Genomic DNA, 22795 nt, shown 5'->3' with positions numbered 1-22795 from the left:
CTGACATCACTGCCCCGCGCAGCTGGAATGGCCGCGGACTCTGCGAGCGCACGCCGGGGGCTCCAACACCAAGACCCGGTGTGCGACCTCGCATCACCCGGCGTGGCTTTAATGGCCGCGGGACAATCGCCATCGCCAGCCGGGGGCTATGACTTTGACTCTGACATCGGGGGGGGGGGAGAGTGCAGTGGAGAGATAAGTTTATTTGGCCTTCCATCACAGCTATGTGATGGATGTTTATGTTAAATGTAATTATGTTGTGTCTGGGGTCTATTTGTGTGTAATGTATGGCTGCAGAAACGGCATTTCGTTTGGACCTCCAGGGGTCCAAATGACAATTAAATTGACTCTTGACTCTTGACTCTCTTGACTCTTGAGCTGCAACTAACCATGGACAGTCTCAGATCCTCAGGCCAAATGCAAATAGATAGTTTGAGGGTATGAAATGTTGAAATGTACCCATTTAAGCTTTAGAAAGATTATTTTTTTAATGTAGTTTTAAAATATAGGTTGTCTATTTTGTTTATGAATATCAGTACAGTTTGATGCACTTCTAGAATATTGTCCTCTGATATAACTTTCCAACTGCAGTTTGAAAGTTGAATAAATGTTCAATGGGAAATTTGTATTTTTTTCTTTTATGTTTTGTGTCCAAATGAGTTCAATTGCAGACAATTCTAAAAGTAATATTAAAACACACTGGTAGACAAAAATGCTGGAGAAAATCAGCGGGTGAGGCAGCATCTATGGAGCGAAGGAATAGGCGACGTTCCGGGTCGAGACCCTTCTTGGTCTCGACCCAGAACGTCGCCTATTTTTGTCTACCTTCGATTTTCCAGCATCTGCAGTTCCTTCTTAAACATTAAAATACACTGTTCTGTTTTGGTTATCTGGTATTTGTTTTTTTGGAATCTGAGGTCAATCTCCATGGGTATTTGGTCAAGGCCAGCAAAATGCTTATCTGTTCAGGTGGCAATATTTTTCAAATATCAAAAACGTTAAAATTGTGAACAACAAATACGTGTGTTTTCTGCATGATGACCAGTTGTCAATTAGTCACATTCATATTGTGAAGTAAGTTGTGGAAGTTGGTTTGTTTAATGACCAACTGGTTCTGTGGAGATTATTTCATTCATAGTAGATGACACTTATTGCATTACTAATAAGAAATTAACTTTGGAAATTTATATTTTAAAAATGTGGTTCTCTGTGATCCGGGTTAATAAAACAAGTTAATAAATATCAAGAACTGGCACATTCTAAATATTTAAAATTGGAAGTTTACTTCTAATGCCTCTGTTTAACATTCATTTCTATATCCGGAATTTGATTTTAAGTATGAACTAGCACTCTCATTCTCCTGAATGCAATGATATTACAATAGATTTAATTTTTACAGGAAATGGGATATACAAGTATTTTAACAAGGCAGAAATGTGTACCTGAGCCAAGAAAATGGAATGTTGATATTGTTCTGGACAATTGCCGCAATGATTGTAGTAAATGATTCCATGCCTTCCAGAAAATAATATAACTCACCAGGTAGTCTGGAATATTTACATGGCACTGAATTTGTTTTTGGCTACTGTTGGTCATATGCAGACCAACTCAATAACCTTGCAGGGAGACACAAAATGCTGGAGTAACTTAGCGGGACAGGCAGCATCTCTGGAGAGAAGGAATGGGTGACTTTTCGGGTCGAGACCCTCCTTCAGACTGGGTCTTGCATTTTGTTTTGACTTATTTTTTTGTTGTACAATTTAAACATGCAGATAACTTTTGTGTGTTTGTTAAAGTATAATTTGTATGGATTTATACACTGGTTAAATTTCATGCTGATGGACATGATAATTTAGACGCTATGAATTACTGTGTTGGACTTACTCATTTAACAATTAAAAGGATTGCTTAATACCATTGTGATCACAGGATTGTGATATTGTAATGGCCGATCTTTAGATTCGCTGACTCAATGTGTGACGTATGTTCGTTTGTGATGATAATTCCTGTTATGGAATGGACTCGCAACCACTCAAAAAGAATATATGCAAAAAGTGACATGTTAAACGTGAAACTGATGAGACTCCTGGTGGGAAGACCGTCTGAAAAAGGGACATATGGTGAAATTGTAATTAAAAAAAATAAGGATGGTGCATAAAGTTGAATTATTTTAATTGAAAAGTATTTTTCTCCATTTATTTTTCTTTGCAGCCTTTCATGTCACCTCGTTATCCAGGAGGCCCCAGGCCACCTCTCAGAATACCTAACCAGGTAAAATATTATTTAAATCACTTAATTATAATAAACATCTGTCACATTTGCATTGTATTTCATGCAAAGTTGTATTAATGTTTCCAGCCTTGTTTTGTGATATGTTTTTTTGTTTTTGTATTGTTTATTTTATTAGAAGTTAATACAGTACAAAACAGTACAGTGGAATCTAATTTTAGGTGCCAACTATGTCATACCATAATCCATTCTATGTACAACCTCTAGTTTTATGTTTTGAAAAGGAAGTAAGCAAGACAAGAAAAAGAAAACAATAGAAAGGGGAAAAAGAGGAAAAATAGATGGTAGAGAATAGAAAAACGTGAAGTGTGTATATAAAAAAAATAAAAAGTGGAAAGTAGAAATAGGAGAGAAGGCCCCTTAAAAGAGAAATTTTCAAATCTGTATTCGGAGATGTAGATCTATCCGCGTCATGAACTGAAATCAGTAATCTTTACGGTACCGCTGCATCACATGATTCCAAAAAGTCGATGAAAGGAGACCAACTCCTTAAGAATTGGTCATATTTATCTATTAGTCGGAGTCTCATTTCTTCAAGGCGTGCTATGTCCATCATATTCCTAATCCACATTTTAACAATTGGTATAGCTGTATTTTTCCAAAATTTAAGTATCAATTTCTTTCCAATTATTAACCCATAATTAAAAAAAACGTTTTGGTCTTTATTTAAATTGATATCTTCTACTATTATTCCAAATATAATCCATTCCGTATTAGGTTCTATTCTTGACTTGAAAAGCTTTGTAAATATATCAAATATATCGCTCCAAAATGTATTCAACTTTGTACATCCTACAAATGAATGTGTTATATTAGCGTTTTGAAACAAACATTTATCGCATCTGGGAGAGACGTTTGGGTAAAATTTATTCAACTGTTTTGTGATATGTTGATCTGCAGAAGTAAGTATAAGAATGATACTATTTTAATGTTCCATAATTGTAATCAAAACATAAAAACATAGAGTATTTATTCACTGTAATTCCTAATTCACAATAAGTATTAACAAGTTTAATATTCCTTATACTTACCATATAATCTTAGGAACATACAATAACAAACTATATTTGAAATATTATTTCTTTCCTTGAGAATAGAAAGTTTATAAAAAATCTAAAATGGCTTGAATAAATGGACTGTAAATTATTTCTGAGAACATATTTTGGTTATTGTCTTGGTTATTTTGTTTTATTTTGACCAAACACAATACTTAATTTGTACGAAAATATGCACTTGCATTGTTGTGAAGCCATTAAGCGGGAATTTTGTGTGGCTTAGGATATGTAAAGTGCATTTTCCATATAGGTGGATAAGAACATTAAGAATGTCAGGAATCCTACATCTCAGCTGAAATAAATCTGTACCTAAATAAAGGCATTCCTACACCTCTTAAAGGCAAGGTGGCCACTGAATCCAACCAATGGCAGAATACAGACACAAAATGCCAGAGTAACTCAGCGGGACAGGCAGCATCTCTGCAGAGAAGGAATGGATGATGTTTTAGATTGAGATCAATGACAATGGCACCACGGGGTGCAGGAGTGTGTGCTGATGCTGATCTGGATGTTCTGGTGCTAGTGACAGACAAATAAGGAGGTCCTACAGTCTAGCTGAATTATGAAGCCACCACAACCAAAGGCTGGAGTGCAATAAAAATAGAAAATGCTGGAAACAATCAGCAGGAGGCAGCATCTCTGGAAAGTAGAATAAAGTTAAAATGGAAATAATCCATCTGCTGACTAATGAACTCAAAACCTCCGTTTTAATATTTACATGCACCTTCCAACTATTTGAATGTGCATTAATATATATTGGGCGATTCTCATGAACACGCTCCTCTCTTTCAAGAGAAGTTTGCATGGGAATACAATCTGCAGCAGTAGGCTTGTCCTTAGATTCAGTAGTTTGGAGGAAAGGTTGCAGGCGATTTTGTACTGCTGAGTATGTACTACATGTCATCAATTAGTCTATTGGAGGCGGAGCAGCAGCTATATAAAAATAATAGGGTAAAGATATTGTCAAACTATAGTCCACTATCCAATAATCGAAGATAGACACAAAATGCTGAAGAAGGCTCTCAACCTGGAACATCACTCATTCCTTCTCTCCAGAGATGCTGCCTGTCCCACTGAGTTGTTCCAGCATTTTGTGTCTATCTTCGGTTTAAACCAGCATCTGCAGTTCCTTTGTACACATTTAGTCCCTTTTAGGTTAATTGTTATTTTATTTCTACTGGCAATGCGATAGTTGAATGAGTGTTTGTCTCTTTCCATAGGTCGATAAAGTTGGTAAAATATTCCTGTGACTTGTTTGGCAGTTGTTGAAGGAGCTTTACGTGAGTTCAAGGTTCAGTGCAAAACATTAGCTTCCAGGATGATTAGAACTTTATTTGAACCACAAGAAAGTTTTATAGTTAATGGCAGGATCCTTAACAGGAATGATGTACAGAGGGATGGCGGAGTCCAAGTCCCTAGCTCCCTTAAAGCACCAACACAAGTAGATAGACAGCTAAAGAAGTCATATGGTATGCTTGCTTTCATTGGTCATGATATTGTGTGGAGGAATCAGGAAATCATGTTGTTGCTTCATAAAACATTTGTTGAAGCTGCATTTGGATTATTGCATGCAGTTCTGGTCATACCTTTCCAGGAAGGATATAAAGGATTTGGAGAGGCGCAGAAGAGGTGTACTAGGTTGCTGCCAAAATTAGAGGGTATTAGCTATAAGGACAGGTTGGACAAACTTGGATAGTTTTTTTCTGGAGATTGGGAGGCAGAGAGAAGTGATAGAAGTTTACAGAATGACGAGAGGCATAGATAGATAGGGTAGATGTTCAGAGCCTTTTTTCCAAGATGGAAAAGTCAAATATTAGAAGACCGCTTTAAGGTAAAAGGGGAAAAAGTTTAAAGGATGTGTGTGGGGCAAATATTTGACACATAGATTAGTAGATGCCTGGAACATGCTGCCAGAAGTGGTTCTGGAAGCAGATACGATTGGGGCATTTAAGAGGCTTTTAGATAGGCAGATGAATATGCAGAGAATGGTGCGATTTGGATCACATGTAGGTAGAAAGGATTAGTTTAATTCAACATCATGTGCGATCCAAAACTTCGGACCGAGGGGCCTGTTTCCATGCTGTCCTGTTCTGTGTTCTAAGCTTAAGTAGCTAGAATAGGGAAGAGAAGCTTCTATAACAAAGGTCTACCCAAGGCGAGAAGAGAGCAGTTCTTTTGCCTTCATTTCAGTAACAAACAGTCTGCAAGACATCTGTAGTTCAGTCAGTGTTCTCATTGAAATCCATACAATGCTGGAGGCATTTCTGTAACTACAGAGCAGGTGGAGGACTGCGTGAGGCCATCTTTCTGCCACAATCCACTGCACTGTCTGCACAAGTTACCATGATAATGCTGGCTGGAGGCTGCTGACAATATAGCCTGTGTTGCTGGTATGTAACCCCTGCACCTGCAAACATTAAGCATACAAAGAAAATCATGCTGCAACATGAAATGCAGGAGCAGTCTGTGCTTTCACTGCTTGCAGCATTTTGAAGCAGCCCTGGAGTATTCAACTGATTGGGTCTCAAAAGTTCACAGTTGTGGTTTATGCAGCATAACACCAGCTACATACATGATGAGCAGTTTTGGAGCAAGGGGGGAGAAGAAAAGGAAGAGAAGAGCAAAGCGTTGTGGCCAGCAACAACCGGTTTAATGGTGACCCCAATTCCCACAGTCCTATACCTTTATTTTGCTCCATTCCTGTCCAATATACTGCCTGCTTGGCCACAATGTGAGAATAAAAGCCAAGCACACCTTACTGTAGAGGCAAATAACTACGCAATGTGGCTTCAGTGAATGCCCACTGTCAGGTGCAGAATGGCTAGTAAAAGAATGCTAATGCTTGGCGAGCAAGATTGCAGATGGCATTATAGAGCCATACAGTGTAGAAACAGGCCAACCTGCCCACACCGGCATTGGTGGATGATCTTGTCAAACTGTGAGCTTAAAAGGACTAGATATGAACTGCATCAAGGATACCAGCACTTTAGGCTTGTTTGTTGACAGGCAGCAGTAGGATACAGGCTATGTCCCAGTGATGGCAGAAGAATGGTGTTGTCCTGTGAGGACAGCAGTATTGTGCACCAGTGTCCACTGCCTCTCCCATAGATCGATGTTTCAGCAATCTGTGTAATCACCTGGTATTGTGCAGCAGTGTCCACTGCCACCTCTCCCATGGATCGGTGTTTCAGCAATCCGGGTAATCACCTGGTATTGTGCACCAGTGTCCACTGGCCTCTCCCATAGATCGGTGTTTCAGCAATCTGTGTAATCACCTGGTATTGTGCACCAGTGTCCACGGCCTCTCCCATAGATCGGTGTTTCAGCAATCCGGCTAATCGACTGGAGGACTGTTGCAACATCCTTCAAGATGTTCTGAAGAACTAAATGATGACAGTAGTCTGAGGTCATGTAGGACAAGCTGAGCTTCTGAGACACAAATCTGACTTTCCAATGCAGCACACTTTTGCTGAGTGGCCACTTCTATTGTGACTATCGACTTTTAAATGCTGCATTGTGGCGAGGCCCAAAAATGTGACAATGAAGTCACCTAGGAGCAAAGTTGGTGCCGTTTTCCACCACGTTCCTTGACATTGTGGCATTCTTTCAGGCTGTTCATTGTAAATAACTGTAAACCTTCTTCTTTCTTCTCTGCATCGTAAATTGTATGCTCCCTTCTGAAGAGCTGACACCTACACTACCCTGGCCCTAACCTGCCTACAGGCCACCCCTTCCTAATGTCTTGCCTGCAAATCCCTTCTCTAAGTTATCCTCTAATTTGCTCATAGTGTCCGTGTGTGAGCTGTAAATGTGAATGCGGTCGAATACTTTTGTTTTTCAATTTCACCGTCATAGTGTTCTGCACCAGATATTGTGTGACCTGCTGGATATTTTGAGTACTTTACACGATCCCTGTATTTTGCTTTAGAATATTAAAAGACATAATTATTTTCATATTTTCACATTTTAAAGATTGACAAGGCAGGAGACAAACTCTATGCTGCCTTCTCATGTACTCAGTCACTGTTCAAAAGTTTTTTGTCTCTGCTCACACAAGCTAATTTGCCCAGCTAACCTGGTTAGGCAACTTTGTTGGCATGGGCGTTGGACCACAGGGTCTGTTTACGCCCGGTATAACTCTATGACTCTATTACACATTACTTGGGGAAGCAAACATGTCAGTGAATATAGTAAAATGTGTTTTATGATGTGATTGTTATGGTTGAACAGCTGGTGTTTGTGTAAAGGTTGTGAGTGTAAGGTAATTTTAAAAGTGTCAAAATCAGATAGAATAAATAAATATTAGGCCATCTCTTAATTGATAAAGGTTGTTGGCCGTTTAGAATGGCTGTATGGTGCATTGAGTAGCACATGAATCTAGTGCACGTAGCAATTGTAGATGCAATCAGTGCCCATGACTCCGCAAATGTGGAAATTAAACTTTATATGATACGATAAAACTTTATTCATCCCCGGTGGGGAATCGGTCTGCCAACAGTCACAACACACAAGGTACACGAACACTTGAAATTAAAAGTGAAAACAAAATGAAAACGCTGCCGTGTGCCCAGCGCCTTCACCGGAACAAATGAACAAAACAAACAAACGAACACAGACTTATCCCCTGGTTAGAGGATTCTAAACTAGTGCCCCCCCCCCCTCCCCCATACCGGGTCTCCCTTTGTTCTCCCACCGTCCCTCACAGCGGTCCCCCCAGGCCGCGTCCCCATTGTCTTCCTCCCCCCCCCCCCTCAGCTTAAAGGGCCTGTCCCACTTAGGCGAGTGAAGAAAAGTCTGCGCTGGCCTCATGATCGCCACATGGTCGCCACATATTCGCTGGTGGTCTCTAGTGAGTCTCCTTCATGGTCGCGAGGAATTCCCGCATTCTGGGGAACTGGGAACTAGCCTCAGTATGGCCGCCACAATTTTTTCAACATGCACAAAATTTTTCTGCGACCAAAAAATGCCCACCAACCTTCACAGCTGTGTATCTCTGGTTTATTAAAAGTTGTCTGGCTTCTTAAAAGTGTCTCCAGGGTCTCCCCCGCCACGCATGCGGCTCCCCCCCCCCCCCCTCTTTAAAGGATTTACCGTACACTGTGCTAGCCGTCTTAACCTCCTGTTCAACGCGGTGTGTGTCTGTATCATCTTGGTTTTGCACCGTGTGAATTTCAGACAGCGCTCCCTGGCCTTTGTGGTGTGTGTGTGTGTGTGCGTGTTCCACTCTGACGTTTGTGTGCTGTTCCACTCCTGACGTGTGTGTGTGTCGTGTTCCACTCTGACGTGTCGTGTGTGTCCACCACCTCTGATGTGTGTGTGCGTTCCACTCTGACGTGTGTGTGTGTGTTCCACTCTGACGTGTGTGCGTGTTCCACTCTGAGTGTGTGTGTGCGTTCCACTCTGACGTGTGTGTGTGTGTTCCACTCTGACGTGTGTGTGTGTGTGTTCCACTCTGACGTGTGTGCGTGTTCCACTCTGACGTGTGTGTGTCGCGTGTTCCCACTTGACGTGTGTGTGTGTTCCACTCTGACGTGTGTGTGTGTGTGTGTGTTCCACTCTGACGTGTGTGTGTGTGTGTGTGTGTTCCACTCTGACCTTGTGTGTGTGTGTGTGTCTGTTCCACTCTGACGTGTGTGTGTGTGCGTGTTCCACTCTGACGTGTGTGTGTGTGTGTGTGTGCGTGTTCCACTCCCCCCCCCCCCCCCCCGTGTTCCACTCTGACGTGTGTGTGTGCACTGTGTTCCCGTCTCTGACGTGTGTGTGTGTTCACACTCTGACGTATGTGTGTGCGTGTTCCACTTGACGTGTGTGTGTGTTCCACCCTGACGTGTGTGTGTGTGTGTTCCACTCTGACGTGTGTGTGTGTTCCACTCTGACGTGTGTGTGTTCCACTGACGTGTGTGTGTGTGTGTGTGTGTTCCACTCTGACGTGTGTGTGTGTGTGTTCCACTTGACGTGTGTGTGTGTGTGTCCACTCTGACGTGTGTGTGTGTGTGTGTGGTGTATATCTGTGTGTATGACGTGTGTCTGTGTCTATGTGGTGTATATCTGTGTGTATGACGTGTGTGTGTGTGTGTGCGTGTTCCACTCTGACGTGTGTGTGCGTGTTCCACTCTGATGTGTGTGTGCGTTCCACTCTGACGTGTGTGTGTGTGTTCCACTCTGACGTGTGTGCGTGTTCCACTCTGACTGTGTGTGTGTGTGTGTGTTCCACTTGACGTGTGTGTGTGTGTGTTTGGTGTTTATCTGTGTGTATGACGTGTGTCTGAGTGTGTGTGGTGTATATCTGTGTGTATGACGTGTGTGTGTGTGTGTGTGGTGTATATCTGTGTGTATGACGTGTGTCTGTGTCTATGTGGTGTATATCTGTGTGTATGACGTGTGTGTGTGTGTGTGTGTTCCACTCTGACGTGTGTGTGTGCGTGTTCCACTCTGACTGTGTGTGTGTGTGTGTTCTGACTGTGACTCTGACGTGTGTGTGTGTGTGTGTGTTCCACTCTGACTGTGTGTGTGTGTGTGTGTGTGTGTGTGTGTTCCACTCTGACGTGTGTGTGTGTGTGTGTGTTCCACTCTGACTGTGTGTGTGTTCCACTCTGACTTTGTGTGTGTGTGTTCCACTCTGACGTGTGTGTGTGTGTGTTCCACTGTGACGTGTGTGTGTGTGTGTGTGTGTGTTCCACTGTGACGTGTGTGTGTGTGTGTGTGTTCCACTCTGACAGTCGCCGTTCCAGTTCCCGGTTTTTCAGGCGAGTGCCGCGAACATGACACAATATCTGGAGAGAAAAAACAGAATTAATGTTTCAGGTCAATGACCTTTCATCTGAATCCTTGATTAAACATAGTTTTTGAAGATCATAATGTGGTTGCTAAACAAGTCTCAATACCTATTATAATGGTAATTCTTTGTTTCTAGAAAATCTGATTTGTGCATTATACCTGTACTACCTAAGCTGATTTTTTCCAAATGTGGTTTTACACCAAAGGTGATAAAACAGAGTGGCTTAATGTATCTATTTGTGTAAAAAGTGTATGTATGGATGTAAATACGAAAATATAAAAATTGCAGCAGCTTTCTGGGGGAAAAAATGAAGATACTAGAAATAGCAAGTCAGGTAGCAATTATGGAAAAAACATGTTTCTTAATGTTTCTAAAATATTCTGTTTTTATATGTTTCTGCTTGCTTACAAGATACCTGAAATATGTAACATGTGTATAATATCAGCATCTAATATTTATTTTATCAACATTTTTGATCAAGAAGAAATTATACCTCAGATTTTGAAAATGTACATTTTCAGCTCTTTTTTTTCCACCTCCTTCCCAAAAGTCACTTGGAGGAGTTCCAGGAACACAGCCATTGCTGCCGAGTGGAATAGACCCAACACGACAGCAAGGTAAAAATTACTTTCTATATTTCATGGTAGTTCTTCTATGTTATCATACAAAAAGCTCCAACTTTTTAAATCGTTGTCAATTTGTGCATTTCTGTATTTTTATGACAATGTGTGGGAATTGAAGACACAACAATTGTAAATGCATTACAATTTATTTGGGGCGATGTTTTGTGGGATCCACTCCAAGTGTAGTTTATCTCTTGACAGGATGAAAGGATCGTTATGTAGGTCAGGATCCCTGATTCTCCATTTAGAAAATAGTCCTATCAGTGGCGGACTGGCCAGGGTGTCAGCTTGCCCGATGGCAAGTGGGACCCTGATGAAGTGGGCCCCCTTTGTCTCCTGGCAACCAATATTTTTAGACCCAGTCCGCCTCTGACCCAGCCGTCTACTACCAAAGTGCATGACCGCACAAGTCCTTCTGCAGACTCCCTGCTTCCTCTACACTACCCACTCCGCCTATCTTCCTATCATGTGCAAACCTACCCACAAAGCCATCAATTCCATCATCCAAATTATTGATATACAACCTGAAGAGTAGCGGCCCCAACACTGACCCCTGCAAAACACCACTGGTCACTGGCAGCCAACTAGAAAAAGCCCCCTTTATTCTCACGCTTCGCTTTTTGCCATTCTGCCAACCTTCAATCCATGCTATTACCTTCCCTCTAATACCATGGGCTCTCATCTTTTTTAGCAGCCCCACTAGCAGCACCTTATCAAAGGCCTTCTGAAAAGCCAGGTAAACAACGTCAACTGACTCTCCTTTGTCTATCCTGCTACTGTCTTCCTCAAAGAATTCCAGCAGATTTGTCTGGGAAGATCTCCCCTTCAGAAAACCATGCTGACTTTGGCCTAATTTATCATGTGCCTGATGTACCATCATGTACTCGGAAAACACATCCTTAATAATGGCCTCTAAGATCTTACCAACCACTGAAGTCAGGCCAAACAGTCTATAGTTTCTCCACTTTTGCTTCGCTTCCTTCTTGAACAGCAGAGTAATATTTCCAATTTTCCAGTCCTCTGGGACCACTGCTGACTCCAGCAATTTTGAAATATCACCACTAATACCGTTACAATCTCTAAAGCCACCTCTCTCAGAAGAGGTATGCTTATTAAATACCAGTGCAAGCATGAGGAATGCCTATGGTAAAACCCTGGTTCTAGTTCTTATATTCGAGACTTTAATGCATATGTATAATGCATTAATGCATATGTATATATTTGTAAAATTGCCTTGTTTCTGCTTTATTTCTGGTTGCTTCAGTGTACTCCCTGTATTCTGCGTATTTGCATAAATCCCATTCTGGAAGACTCAATTCTGTGATCTATTGAAGTAGTTTTAAAAGTATTGTGCTGAAGCAGTTATCTCTCACAAAGCTGGGCATGATGAAGTAAGCACCATCAGGAATTGCTGTAAATTGCAGGAGGGCTTTGAGGAAGGGGGGAGCTTTTTAATGCAAGTTAAAAAAAAAGTACATTAAAAGATATTGTGATTATTAAAATAATAATTCACAGGCCTGTCCCTATCTAAATAGAAAATAGCTTTGTATATCTGATAAAAGCAATTATAAGTAAACTGAGTTGTAGGTGAGAAGTAGCTATAATGACTTATACTGATTACACTACTGATTAAACTAATGTTTAGCTTTGTTGATCAAACGCTCATATTCCAATTGTGCCAACCCCCAGTCTGGCAATCACCCATTTTCTCCATGAGTTATGGATTTGCACAAACCCAATGTCAGTCTGGATTTTAATGACAACTTTATCAATCGCTGTGTTCCATCTGAAGCTTCAACTTGGAGTACACAGGGGAACTGGGGCCATACCATGAAGTGCTCTCTTTGCAGGAACAAGACCTTCAGTATTATTGTGTTTCTACCATTGTTCTGCGACCAGGCTTATAGAAATATCAGTAGATTGGGCAATAGCCAGTCTGACCGTTATTACTGCATATCATTGCACTTTTAATGCAGATATGTGTTGGGTGCCAGTGCCTAGATCAGGATTTTTGCCATGAATTCCTGTGTTCTTTTCTCAGCTTGATTATGACAGGAGCATGCACCAAGCATTTTTCTGGAACAGCTACCTCTCCAAGTCAATGAAACTTTTCCAGAGGATTGTCTTTTTACCAGCCCTGATATTGATGTTGCTCAAAATGGTTGGTTGGTATCCCTCTGGGATGTGAGCCAGGGCTTTGTTTATGGTTAGAGTAGAAACATAGAAGCATAGAAACATAGAAAATATGTGCAGGAGTAGGCCATTCGACCCTTTGAGCCTGCACCGCCATTCAATATGATCATGGCTGATCATCCAACTCAGTATCCTGTACCTGCTTTCTCTCCATACCCCCTGATCCCTTTAGCCACAAAGGCCACATCTAACTCCCTCTTAAATATAGCCAATGAACTGGCCTCAACTACATTCTGTGGCAGAGAATTCCAGAGATTCGCCACTCTCTGTGCAAAAAATGTTTTTCTTATCTCAGTCCTAAAAGATTTCCTGTTTATCCTTAAACTGTGACCCCTTGTTCTGGACTTCCCCAACATCGGGAACAATCTTCCTGCATCTAGCCTGTCCAACCCCTTAAGAATGTTGTAAGTTTCTATAAGATCCCCCCTCAATCTTCTAAATTCTAGCGAGTACATGCCGAGTCTATCCAGTCTTTCTTCATATGAAAGTCCTGACATCCCAGGAATCAGTCTGGTGAACCTTCTCTGTACTCCCTCTATGGCAACCAATGTCTTTCCTCAGATTAGGAGACCACAACTGTACGCAATACTCCAGGTGTGGTCTCACCAAGACCCTGTACAACTACAGTAGAACCTCCCTGCTCCTATATTCAAATCCTTTTGCTATGAATGCTAACATACCATTCGCTTTCTTCACTGCCTGCTGCACCTGCATGCCTACTTTCAATGACTGGTGTACCATGACACCCAGGTCTCGTTGTATCTCCCCTTTTCCTAATCGGCCACCAATCAGGTAATAGTCTACTTTCCTGTTCTTGCCACCATAGTGCATAACCTCACATTTATCCACATTATACTGCATCTGCCATGCACTTGCCCTATCCAAGTCACCTTGCAGCCTCCTAGCATCCTCCTCACAGCTAACACTGCCCCCCAGCTTTGTGTCATCCGCAAACTTGGAGATGTTGCATTCAATTCCCTCGTCCAAATCATTAATTAGAAGCTATCCTTTGCCACATCTGTAACTTCCAGATTAATATTCCAGACAACATTATCCCATGGGAAAAGTGGACATTTGTAAGTTTTAAAATGTCACTGTGTTAGCACTTTACACACGTGACAATGAAAGTACCATTAAACTATTGAGTGTTGCAAAGATGCTCGATCTGCTTATTCTTAGGCAACCTATCCCATGAAGATAGTGTTCCTCTTCCAGGTTGTCTTTCCGGAAGCAGGTACACTCAATGCCATGTTCTTTATGTTGCCCATCTCATGCCTATGTTATTCACTTAGTGGCAATGCCATTGTTAAAGCATTAAAGTTCTCAGGCTACGATAGTGGAGTAATGTTCAGGTCTGTTGCCATTGGGGCTCTGTTTGAGGGTCCTTGTGCTTCTGGTGCCTTACTTCATACTGAGGAGTGTAGACTGTATTTGCATGATTCCATTTAATGTGGGATAGCTACAACCATTGGTACATTAACCATCCGTTACCATACAAGCTTGACAGGATGCCAAGGCATGTGTGTAGGGGCGCCCTTCAGCAATGATGCATTTACACATTCACATACTTGGGTACATTCATACCCATTATCTTCTCCTCACCTTTTCCCACATCCATCCTGGCTTCCATCAACCCTTCAATCCTTAAGAAATCTTGGCTGGAGAACAAGGGATGACTTCTGGTGTGAGGAGAGCGTTTGAAGTGGGGAGTGGTAGCAGAAAGCCAGGGGACGTATTGCAATGGGGAAGGCATTGCAGGGAATGAAGGAGGAGGCTTTGTGGTAGGATGCAAGAGAGAAAGAAGGAGGAATGTAAAGGTTGGAAGAAGGAGACTCAAGATGGTGGGAGGAGTGTGAGAGAAATAGTTTCTCATGAAGCCGAATGTAGACCTGCTGTACATAGTTATTGTATTTAATGTTTAATGTTCTATATTAGTTCAAGGTGGACACATACTAGATTTTTGTATAACATTTTTGCTAATTTATGAAATATATAAATCAACTAAAATGTTTGTCCTTGAATTTATTTGATATTTTGACATTCAGGACATCCAACCATGGGTGGACCAATGCAGAGAATGACTCCACCACGGGGGATGGTTCCCCCCTTAGGACTGCAGGTAGCTAGAAACTGTGTTTATATTAGCAGCTGATGCATTTTTTAGACAAAAGTTGATGCATCAATTGTTCAAAATGCTACTGATTTTATGCTAAGCTGCATGCATTTTTAAAATGTTGGCAAAAGATCCATATTTTGATGTGAATGTGAGATTTAATTTTCCAGCACGCTTTCAATGTTATTTTGAGACACAAGCCACAGTCCTTGAATTCTACTAGGGAAATAATGTCCCTCTTCCTCTCGGGTTTGTCTTTTCTTTATGGTAGCTAACCCTTGGTTATCATTGCAGAGTTACGGTGGAGGAATGAGGCCCCCACTGAATGCTTTAGGTGGCCCAGGCATGCCAGGAATGAACATGTAAGTAAAGTTTTGATTTTTATTTCTTAGCCTTTCACGGTACAACATTAACTGGGGTGTGGAACATGGATATATATGAGCCGGAACTAAACTATGCCATTATTTACATTCATTTTTCCCTCTTGATTGATTTATTGATTGATACTAATTTTGTTGTCTGTTGATGTGGAGGTCAGTACACTACTAAAACAGATTTGTTTAAAACAATGAAGATTTGGGACAGTTGTTCAACATAGGTTGAATTGGGGTGATGTATGGTAGTCCTTTTCAGTGAAGTGCAGTTCAGGATTCGCAACAGATTTAAGGATTCAATTAATTTAGTGGTCTCAACAAAATGTTGAACCATGGCTATATTGAATTGTGAGCTGTAACTTATTATCATCGTGACGTTTCATTTTCTAATTTTCTGAACTTGGACTATTTTCTAAATATTTCTATTCTCTTAAAATATTTTCTGAAGTAAAATCACAATAATTTTTTAGCTTGAAACTACATTTTGTATATTAATTGCACACCCAACATTGGCAAGTGGGATTTTATTAGTCTAGCACATCATGCTAGAAAGTACTAATCAATTTCACTGAAATCGAGTCCAACTATGGACTGGCTCATTTTTTAACGGGATGTAATGTCATGTCAAATTGCCAGCAAACGTCATGTATAACTTTCAAGAGGAGGCTGAGGTGAGATTTGATAGACACAAAAAGCTGGAGTAACTCAGTGGAATAGGCAGCATATCTGGAGAGAAGGAATGGGTGATGTTTCAGGTCGACCTGAAAACGTCACCCATTCCTTCTCTCCAGAGATGCTGCCTGTCACGCTTTTTGTATCTATCTTCAGCTTAAACCAGCATCTGTAGTTCCTTCCTAGAGATTTGATAGAGATGTACACAATTATGGGAAGTAGACAACAAGAAACTTCCTCATGGAAGAAGTATCTATAAGACCAGAGGGCATAGATTTATGGTGAGGAGTAAGTGGTTTTGACGGGCCCGAAGGAAGTTTTCTGTTCACTTAGAGGGTGGGTACAATCTGGAACACACTGTCAGGGAAGGTGATGGAAGCAGGAAGTCTCACTACATTTAAGTAGCAACTAGACAACCATTTGAATCACCAAAGCATCAATGGCTATGAACCAAGTGTGAGTAATTTGGATTTGACGATGGTTGGATATGAATGTGGTGGGTCAAAGGGACTGTTTCTGTGCTGTATTACTCTGTGATTCAACATTGTTTTAAGGAACTGCTTTGCCTATAGTGAAATGAGGTATATGCTAATGAGCCGCTGCTTAATTTGGTGATCAAAGTGAAGTATGTGAAATTAAAAAAAAACATTAACATGTATTGCCTTTCAAGAAGATAGTGGAGGGGCAATGCATACTGTCAGAAAACAATATTAAATAAATAGATTTATTGTGATGCTAATTTCAGCTTTGATGATTATGCTCCTTTGAAGAGTGATACTTCAAATATTGTGTACTGTGAAATTAATTGTAGCAGTTTCTCCAAGAGACATGGATAAACTTTTAAGTTTTACTTGCAAACCACTTTAATGCTGTTGTTCATTAATAGTCCAAGGACATTTACACGTGGCCAATTTACATTGTGCACATACAATTAAAGGAAGGAGTTTTGAGGTATTTTCTACGTTTCCACCACTAACATCAAGTTTAGCCAAGCATACCCATGATTTATTTGTGTCTATTTGTTAATCAAACCTGCAGGTCTGCAACCTAAACTCAGAAATTCTCAGCTTTCCTTGCCCCAATGCTTTCTATCATTCTGTGCTGGTTAACGCTACAAATGTGAATAGGTTTCACAGCTAATTAAGAAATCCATTTCCAGCTCGAACGTTGATTCTATACAACATAGCCTGATGGAACCAAGTTCACAAAAAGAATGATTGAGAAAAGAAACTAGGAATGGCCATTTGCATCTTTAATCATGACAGCTATAATCAGCTTTTTCAGTTTAGAATTGTTTCAAATCTGCGTATCAGTTTGGTGCCTTAAACTATAATACTACAATTAAATTTTTCTTTTCTCTGATATGTTCTACCTGCATTCATACTATCAAAGAATTGGTTATCTCCCTAAGTGATTAGGAAATATCATATTTAAATAACTTTTTTTTCATCAGAATGTAGTATTCCAATGTTTTGCATTGAACTGCATCTGCTGTTTTCCTTACAGTAGTCTTATAATATATTGTGTTCTACCTCAGAGCTTTGCATATCTCTCATTTGACACTACCATTCAGGCATGTCTTCCTACAAAACATTCACATAAATGAATTGATCGAACACCCCACTAGCGATCTTTGATTTATGTTACTTTTATTCCCAATTATTTTAATTCATATTTCTGATAACTAATGCTTTGTATTTCTGCTTTGTTTCAGTTTAATTTTCAAACTTTATTTATTTTTGTAGATATCAGTGTTCTGTCTCATAGTCAGTCCTTCAGCAAAGTGATTAAGCTTTCTTAATACCACATGCTTCGACCTTCAGAAGATGTATCTCATGTACCATCTTATCAGTGCTTCTGAAAATCCAAGTATTTAAGAAAACTGCTCTTGCAGTTGCTCAGTTCAGAAAGTTGTTGCATAATGCTCACATTATTATCCATGGAACTTGAAAATATAGTAAAATATGAACCGGATAATGACAGACTTAAAGAAAGGCATAGATAACATAGTGAACAGGCAGACACATTTTAGATTAGATTTAAAGTGGAGAATTTGAAATGAAGAATATGGATAATTGATAAATAGAATATTGAGAGTCAATATAAATTAAATGGTGTACTTTTAAGGAGACGTGGGAACAGAGGGAAGGTGGAGGTGTTTAAGAAGGAACTGCAGATGCTGGAAAATCGAAGGTACACAAAAAAGCTGGAGAAACTCAGCGGGTGCAGCAGCATCTATGGAGCGAAGGAAATAGACTGGTGGAGGTGTCAGGACGTTGAGAAGTCTGCTCACAAACAAAATGGGATAATTAGTCATATTAATAGAGACATTGATATAAAGAAATGAAGTTATTTAAAACTTTTATAACCACTTTTGAGTGTCATGTCTGTTCCCAGGCATCATACTTTCAGAAGGATGTCAGGAACAAGAAAATGTAGAAGAGATTTACTAGAATAATAACCGTAATTTATGAGCCAAGTATGTTTTGCAACATACGAGGAATTTAGTTTGCCGTACCGTCATACCAAATAGGATAAATGTTGAGGGACAATTTGTCATTGAGAGATCAGAGAAGTTAGAGGTGTTTCTCTTCGAATGTTAAGAGGAAAATTGATAGAAGTGTTTAACATCATTAAAGGTTTCACAATGTGCTCTGCCGTGAAAATGGCTGTAATGTAAATCTGGTAACAATAATAATAATAATAATAATAATAATATATTTTATTGTCATTGCACATCAGTGCAACGAGATTTAGTATGCAGCTTCCAACCGATGTCAAAAAAATAAAAAATAAATAAACTGTGTGTTGTGACCATCCGAGGGAGACAGTCCAGGGGGGGTGGGGGGCACTCAGCAGGGCCGGTTCAGAGCCGCTATAGCTCTGGGAATGAAGCTGTTTCTGAGTCTGGAGGTTCGGGCGTGGAAGGCCTTGTAACGTCTGTCGGAGGGAAGTAGTTCGAACAGTCCATTACAAGGGTGTGAGGAGTCTTTATGAATGCTGACGGCCTTCCTGAGGCACCGTGTGTGGTAGATGCCCTCCAAGGCTGGTAGCTCTGTCCCAATAATCCTCTGCGTTCTGTGGACGACGCGCTGAAGAGCTCTCCTCTCCGCCTCCATGCTGCTGAGATACCACACAGAGATGCCATACGTTAATATGCTCTCTGTGGTGCAGCGGTAGAACGTTGTCAGCAGCTGTTGCGGCAGACCAGTCTTTTTTAATGTCCTCAGGAAGAACAATCGTTGCCGTGCCTTCTTGACCAGCGCAGCGGTGTTGGTGGACCATGTCAGGTCCTCTGAAATGTGAGTGCCCAGAAACTTAAAGCTGGACACTCTCTCCACACTTTCCCCGTAAATGGAGATTGGGGCGTATTCTCCATTATGGGACCTCCTGTCAATAATCAGCTCCTTGGTCTTGGAGGTGTTTAGTGACAAGTTGTTACGTGCGCACCAGTCCGCCAGGTTCTGCACCTCCGCTCTGTAAGTCTTAGTAACCAGAGAGTTCTAATTTAAGGTGATTGTCTAAAGTTCAAAAGTTGAGATGGGAAATCCCTGTTATGTAGTGTCTGAGAAATTGATCATAAATAGAATCAGTTGTGCTAAGCAGGGAGTCTCTATCTGTTGCCTTGCTGCCTTTGGTGTATAATGTTCATGCCCACAGACCACGTTGGGGTGTGTGTTTGTATAAATGGGGCAGTGAGGGGAGAAAGTTGAGGATCAAGTGAAAATAAAGCTGCAGTAAAAGCATAGGAAAGATATTCCAAGGCATCCTGAAAAAGAAATAATAAATAGATGAATAGAGATAACAGACTGCGAGCCATTTCTCAAGGAATGGAAGTGTTGCCTATATCAAAATCATTGAAGTTTTTTTAAAGAATTGAACAGGCTGGCTAACGACTGGAATTTTGTGGAAGCTATATTTAGATTTCAGCAGAGCCTTTGACACTGCCACACGAGCAGTCATTTTGCAAGCCATAGCCTGATCCGCACATGGTGACTTTTCTAATTTTAGAGTCATTAACATTTTTAACACAAATTCATTTTGATTATTTATATCCAGTAATAACACTTCCATAGTCATGTATTATTCCTCCTCTAAAGAAATAGAGGTATATTACTTGGTATTTATCTTTATTTTATTCCTTCTGGGATTGCATCTTAGATATATTGATTCAGAAGGGGGTGCAATGCAGTTTCGTCAGGATATTGTAAGAATTCTAAGAATGTAATTGTTAGTTATGTATACTCCAGAATTTGGTAAGATGAGACTTGATGATTTGATTAACATTTCTGTTTTTTGAAATAATTAAAACTAAACAGAGATATGTGCATCATGAAAGAGAAAATAATAAATAGATGAATGGACATGATAGACTGTGAGCTGTTTCTCAAAGAATGGAAGTGCTGGAGAGGAGTTCAGGCAAATCTTAGAGCAAATCCTTCAGGCAAAGGTGTAGAATGACATCCCACAGGAAAGGTAGACATTTTTTAATAATTGAACCATAATCACGTTACCCCATCCCACAGGGAAGGCAGATAGACATTTGTTAAATGGTGTTATTGAATCATAGTCTTGAAACAGGCCCTTCAGCCCAGCTTGTCCATGCTGACCAAGATGCTCCAAGCAAGCTAGTCTAATTTGCCCATTTTGGGCCTATACTCATCTAAACCTTTCCCATACATGTTTGTCTGAATGTTGTTATTATACCTGCATCAACAACCACCTCTGGCAGCTCATTCGCTATGATTGACACCACAAGAAATTGCAGAGAGTTGTAGATGTAGCCCGGTCCATCACACAGACCACATATTCCAACACTGACTTTATCCACACTACCTCGAAAAAGCAACCAGCATAATCGAAGATTTTCACACCCAAGATGAGGTGTTCCATACTAGAATATCCGAGATGTCCTCATTCTTTCGGGAACGGGGGTTCCCCTCTCCCATCATAGATGAGGCCCTCACTCGTGTCTCCTTGGTACCCTGCAGCTCCGCCCTTGCTCCCCCTCCCCCTACTTGTAACAGACAGAGTCCCCCTAGTCCTTACCTTCCACCCCATCAGCCATCGCATACAACACATAATCCTCCAAAAATGTCCACCACGTCTAACGGGATCCCACCACTAGCCACATTTTCGCATCTCCAACCATTTCCGTAAATTGGAGGAACAGCTTCTCATATTTTGCTTGGGCAGCTTACAGCCCAGTGGTATGAATATTGATTTCTCTCACTTTAGGTAGCCCCGGCATTCCCTCTCTCTCTATCCATCCCCCACCTAAGTCACACAAGCTACTCATTTTCACCCAACAAACAGCTTACTTTGGCCTGTTTCCTTTATCATCGTTACTTTTTTGCATATCTTTCACTCATTGTTCTTTATCTCTCCACATCACCGTCTATATCTCTCCTTTCACTTATCCCTAACCAGTCTGAAGAAGGGTCTCGACCTGAAACCTCACCCATTCCTTCTCTCTAGAAATGCTGCCTGTCCAATTGAATATATTGAATAATGCAGCCTGGCTAATTGAATACATTTTATTAGCCAAATATGTATACATACAAGGAATTTGCCTTGGTGCTTTGCTCGTAAGTAACAGCATGGTATACAGTAGACAATTAAAAATAAAACATTATAATTTAAACGTGTGAAGAATGAAATAAAATACCAGAGCAAAGGTGGCTACAGACTTTTTTTTAGCTGTTGAGTAGACCTGCTGCTCGTGGTTTAAACTAACATCTCCAGTTCCTACTTACACATTTTCACACCCTTGTTCATGCATTGTTCTCCCTGCTCAGTGTCTACAAGTTTGTAGGCTGAACAAAGGGCTCATGATCACAGCATTCAATTCAAAACAGATATTTTTTGACAGGCTGTGATTTCTGAAGGGGTCTCCAGTGAATTTCATAACATAATATTGACCATTGCAAACTGATGTCGGGAGATGAATTGTGCTAACATTAATGTGACCGTTTTGATCCTCAAATTGCCTTCTCATTCCTGACCCTTGCACATTGTACTCCCAGTTTTAAAGTAGCTTAACAATATATATTGTATGTTGACAACAAATGCTCCAAATGTTGGCAGGGAAGATGTTGGGTGTACGAGCTATGACTAATGGACCTAATGGACAAGTATTGTGTGTGAGATCAAACACATGCACATGACTCATGCGCAAATCAGAAAATGAGAGTAAATAGATCCAATTTCCAACCACAAGTTATAGACTCATCTGTTTACTCTTTAGAGGAATGCATTTAAGTAGACACAAGGAACCACAGACACTGGTTTAACCAAAAAATGCCACAGTGCTGGAGTAAATCAGCTGAAGTGCTCATGGGATGCATTTAACCTGTATCTTACACATTTCACACTTGAATATTTAACAATGCTGATTTACTGTTTAATCTGCCAATTTTTGTTTAACTCTGTATGCTTGACTGTTGTTTATTGCCCTTCATAAAACCTCATGTCTGAATCCCAATCTAAATCCAATGTAGTTTCAGAACAGCTAACTTGTGTGATGCCTGATTAAGATGAGAATGAAATGTTTGAAAGATGTTTACATTTTAGAACACAGAACATAACAAGTACAGCATGGGAACAGGCCCTTTGGCCCACAATGTTTCTGCCCAACAAGATAACTAAATCTCTTCTCATAGCCAGACAAATATAGCACATAAACAGGAGTTCAGCAC

General features: G+C 40.6%; 1 protein-coding gene across 6 annotated transcripts in view; it reads left to right on the top strand.

The window, feature by feature from the left end:
- The window catches only part of ssbp2b (single stranded DNA binding protein 2b), a 321784-nt gene that overhangs the window by 250712 nt on the left and 48277 nt on the right, over window positions 1-22795 (top strand). For all 6 annotated transcript variants that reach the window (XM_055633402.1, XM_055633404.1, XM_055633401.1 and 3 more), the window contains 4 exons: window positions 2212-2271; window positions 10673-10739; window positions 14984-15057; window positions 15346-15413. In XM_055633402.1, coding sequence (XP_055489377.1) covers window positions 2212-2271; window positions 10673-10739; window positions 14984-15057; window positions 15346-15413 — 269 coding nt within the window. The remainder of the gene's footprint in view (window positions 1-2211; window positions 2272-10672; window positions 10740-14983; window positions 15058-15345; window positions 15414-22795) is intronic.

This window comes from Leucoraja erinacea, chromosome 3 (genome assembly GCF_028641065.1).
Source record: "Leucoraja erinacea ecotype New England chromosome 3, Leri_hhj_1, whole genome shotgun sequence".
NCBI lineage: Eukaryota > Metazoa > Chordata > Chondrichthyes > Rajiformes > Rajidae > Leucoraja > Leucoraja erinaceus.
Note: the sequence above shows the minus strand (reverse complement) of the source record. Positions and strands in the feature narration are given on the sequence as shown.